The sequence below is a fragment of the Apis dorsata genome, unplaced genomic scaffold (genome assembly GCF_000469605.1).
Source record: "Apis dorsata unplaced genomic scaffold, Apis dorsata 1.3 scaffold_5, whole genome shotgun sequence".
NCBI lineage: Eukaryota > Metazoa > Arthropoda > Insecta > Hymenoptera > Apidae > Apis > Apis dorsata.
In genome coordinates, this window is record NW_006263308.1 from 402,336 (window position 1) to 406,211 (window position 3,876).

The window sequence follows — 3,876 nt, forward strand, 5'->3', positions numbered from 1 at the left end:
GTAAGAGTTTCGGTAGCATTACTGGAAATTCTCGCAAGCCTACTGGCAATATCTTAAAACGTGGTCGTACCATTATAAAGAAGAAGTATGAGTCCAAGAAAGAAACTTTAAAATCTGATAATTTTAAAATAATAACAGAAACAAATTCAAATAATAAAGAAGATTTGAAAATTAATGATTTGAAAAACTTAAGTTCATTGATTGTTCATAAAGATACTGAATTTGAAAATAGTAATGAAGTTTCATATCCTAAACAATCTCTTGAATTAAATGATAAATTTTTTGCAGAAGAAATTAAGCATAATTTTGAAATAAAAAATAATTTATTAGAATCTAATGATTTTGAAAATCGATATTTTGCTGAAAAACAATTTTCAATAGAATGTGATGATTTTGATAGAAAAATAGATATAGAAACTTCCAAGAAAAAGAAATCAAATAAATATTCCGATTTTACCGAAGACTATTCAAAATTTTACATACCAAATATATCAATTTCAAAGGAAAATGAAATTATAAAATCATCTTTATTAAAAAACATAAAAGGCATTCAAAATATCGGAACAGATTCTTATGGTATTGAAATCTCTAATAGTCGATTTTTCGTTCCTAAAAATTATATATATTCCGGTATAGAGAATGCAATGAATGATCTAAAATTTGAGGTAGACCCAGACATGAAAAAAATATTGCAAGAAAGCACTCAAACAAACAATAATTCAATAAATATAAATAATTTTAAAATAACTAATATCCAAGAATCTCAACATTTAAACGAGTCTAAAATAGAAAGTGGGTTTGCATCTGATTTAAGAAATAAAAAAAATGCTTTTCTCGTGCAAGTTTCTGAATTCAAAAAATTAAAAGAAGAACATAAAAATAATTGTTTTTTATATAAAAAGCGTAGATTATTTCTGAAAAAAAATGAGTTTAAAACTAGTAAAATTGTTGATTCTCTTTTAGATATTACTTATAAACAAAAATTGTTCACTTCTACTTTGAAAAATCAAAGTTTTTCTACTTCTCTAGATAATCTGAATTTACAAACTTATTCTGATAATTTAAGTAATGAAAATATAAGAAAAAGGCAAAAAGAGGAATCTATACCTTGTAATAATTATGATATTGAAAGTGCAATATGCAAAAAAGATATCAATGATTCAGTATCTGTAGAATCAAAAAATTTTCCAATTGAGCCTTATTTATATCAAAAATCGAAAGATTTAGATTCCTTAAATCTTAAAAAAGAAAAAGATATAAAGAGAGAAAAATATAATACATATCCTATTTTCTCTCCTTTGGAAAATATACCTAAATCTACTTTAGATAGTCCACCTTTCAATTCACAATTTGCATTAAGGAAACTTATAACATCATATTCGAACAAAATTACTACAGAATTAGATTCTACCTTGATGCAGAAAACTATTGGTGAAACAATGAAATTCGATAATGAATTACGAGAAACGGAAAAAAGTTTATCGCTATGCGAAGTAAATAGATTAAAACGTATGAAATTCTTAAATATGAACTTATCTCAATCTGAATCAAATGCAGAAACTAATATAAACAATTCTGTAATCATATATAAAAAAAAAATAAAAAATGAGAATTCCAATTTAAATTCAGATTCAAAAATAAATCAAAATAATAGCGATTTAGCGTTCAAGAATAAATCTCTAATAGGAAGGACTTCATCTTTAAGAGAAAAATTTGAAACGATTATAGAAGATGTGGATCTGAAACCAGGCCAACAAATAGGTACAATATGCGACCATAAGTCGCCAATAGTAGTGTGAAAACGTGATTGCTTGTACTTGCAGAATTCAAATCCCCATTGTCTGTTCTGGTTTTTAATTCTAATGGATAAATGTGTTAAAGAATCGTAAATATACCCTTCTCATTGTTACTCTCAGATTTCTTTAAAACTTCTTCATCTTTCATATTCTTTAAATTAATTATTATATTAATTTTTTTTTGTATGATACCCATATTTTGTCTGTATTCTGAAATTTTTTGTTCTTTGTTCTTTATTCTTTGTTCTTTGTTAAAGTATTTTTGTATAATATGATAGAAATAATAAATGTAAATACAATCGTAGTCTTACAATTACAAATTGAAAGATAACTGAAATATTTTCTAGAAATTTTTTTTTATTATTTATGTGCTTTCTTTTAAATGTAAACATAGTGCTTATTGCTTTTTTTTGTTATGTAATTTTGCTTTTAATATATGTATAAGTATATGTATAAGTATATATATTTTGTTTTTCAGCTAATCAAAAAGTAATTCAACAATCACAACAAAGACCAGCGAGTACACCGACTGAAACCCAACATTGTGTGTTGACGAGTGTTCAACAGGAGATTGCTGCACGTCGAAAAGCTAATATTTCTCGTCAAGATTCAAGGTTATCTGTAAAATGTTTGATAGAAAGCATTGAAAATGCTACGAAACAAGCAAAAGCAGGTATAATATAAATGGAATTTTATAATATATTCCTCTGTGATTTTATAATATAATAATTTTGTATATAGGCCCTGGGAGTCGTAGTAGTTCTACGTCTTCGCTTAATTCCATTGGAACGAATGACATAATGACATTAAAAGCTCCACTTCGAGAACAACAGCAAATCAATAATCTTATTTGCACAACTAATTCGACAAATAATAATAAAACCCAAACCACAATTAGAAAACCGTTGTCAGGTAATTATATAGAATAAATATTTAATCACGAATAATATATTTAAAAATAAATATTTAAAAATAAAATATTTAAAAATAATATTATATTAATAAATTTTAATTTTGATTATATTTAATTATCATTTTATTGTTAAATTAATAACAATAAAATTTAAATATATATATTTTTTAATATTGCTAAAATAAGATTATGAATTCTTTTAATTTATACATAAAACTTCTACTAATACATAAAAAAATAAATATGTATTTTATGAAAGCATTTAAATTATAGAATTTTTAATAATTATAGAAACAAAGTCAACAGTACCTGTAGTGTTGAGCTCTGGCGAATTATTAGAATCTGCTGCATTAAATGCGAAGGCCATTGACTTCGTACGTCGTAACAGCGTAACGGACTTATCGGAACGTAAAGATCCTCTTTGTGGTTTAATAAAAAACGGAGGCTCAAAACGAAATGCATTACTTAAATGGTGTCAGAACAAAACCATGGGTTATCGAAATATAGATATTACGAATTTTAGTAGCTCATGGAATGACGGTCTGGCTTTTTGCGCTATTCTTCATTCCTATCTTCCACATAAAGTACCATATGACACATTAACACCAGTAGAAAAAAGAAGAAATTTTTCTATTGCTTTCTCTGCGGCGGAGAGCGTTGGAATACCTACTACATTAGTAAGTTATAATAAGTAGTAATAGCAATAATTTATTAAACTATATATTTGTGAATAAAAAAATAAATAACTAAAACATTATTTCATTCACAGAATATAGGAGAAATGTGTCAATTAGAACGACCTGATTGGCAACAAGTTATGACATATGTAACAAGTATTTATAAACACTTTGAAACATAATTTTCAATTTAATGTCTCCTGTCGAAATGGATCTTTTATACGTTAAGAATTCACTACTAAATTGTGAATACATCAAGAATAAGATCATCTAGTCAGATAAAAAATATTTTTATGGAGACAAAATTGTTTTCAAGAATACTTCAATTTTGAATTTCTAAGAATTCCTGGAATATAATACTGCCTATGTATAATCGTGAGAAAAATATGAATTATGATGAGATATAATGGAATTGCTTTTTATTATGAGACTAAATGTTTTTAATATACATGCATATATATATATATATATATATATATATATATATATA

The 3,876-nt window shown here is 25.2% G+C and overlaps 1 protein-coding gene across 1 annotated transcript in view; it reads left to right on the top strand.

Annotated features, from left to right (window-relative positions):
* The window catches only part of LOC102674810 (cytospin-A-like), a gene marked incomplete at its 5' end in the record, with an annotated part of 16,997 nt that extends 13,123 nt beyond the window's left edge, over positions 1–3,874 (top strand). Inside the window, 5 exon segments of the mRNA XM_031508212.1 lie at positions 1–1,761; positions 2,275–2,469; positions 2,538–2,708; positions 3,001–3,386; positions 3,479–3,874. Of these exon segments, the coding sequence (XP_031364072.1) occupies positions 1–1,761; positions 2,275–2,469; positions 2,538–2,708; positions 3,001–3,386; positions 3,479–3,568 (2,603 nt within the window).
* Between the last annotated feature and the right edge of the window lie 2 nt (positions 3,875–3,876).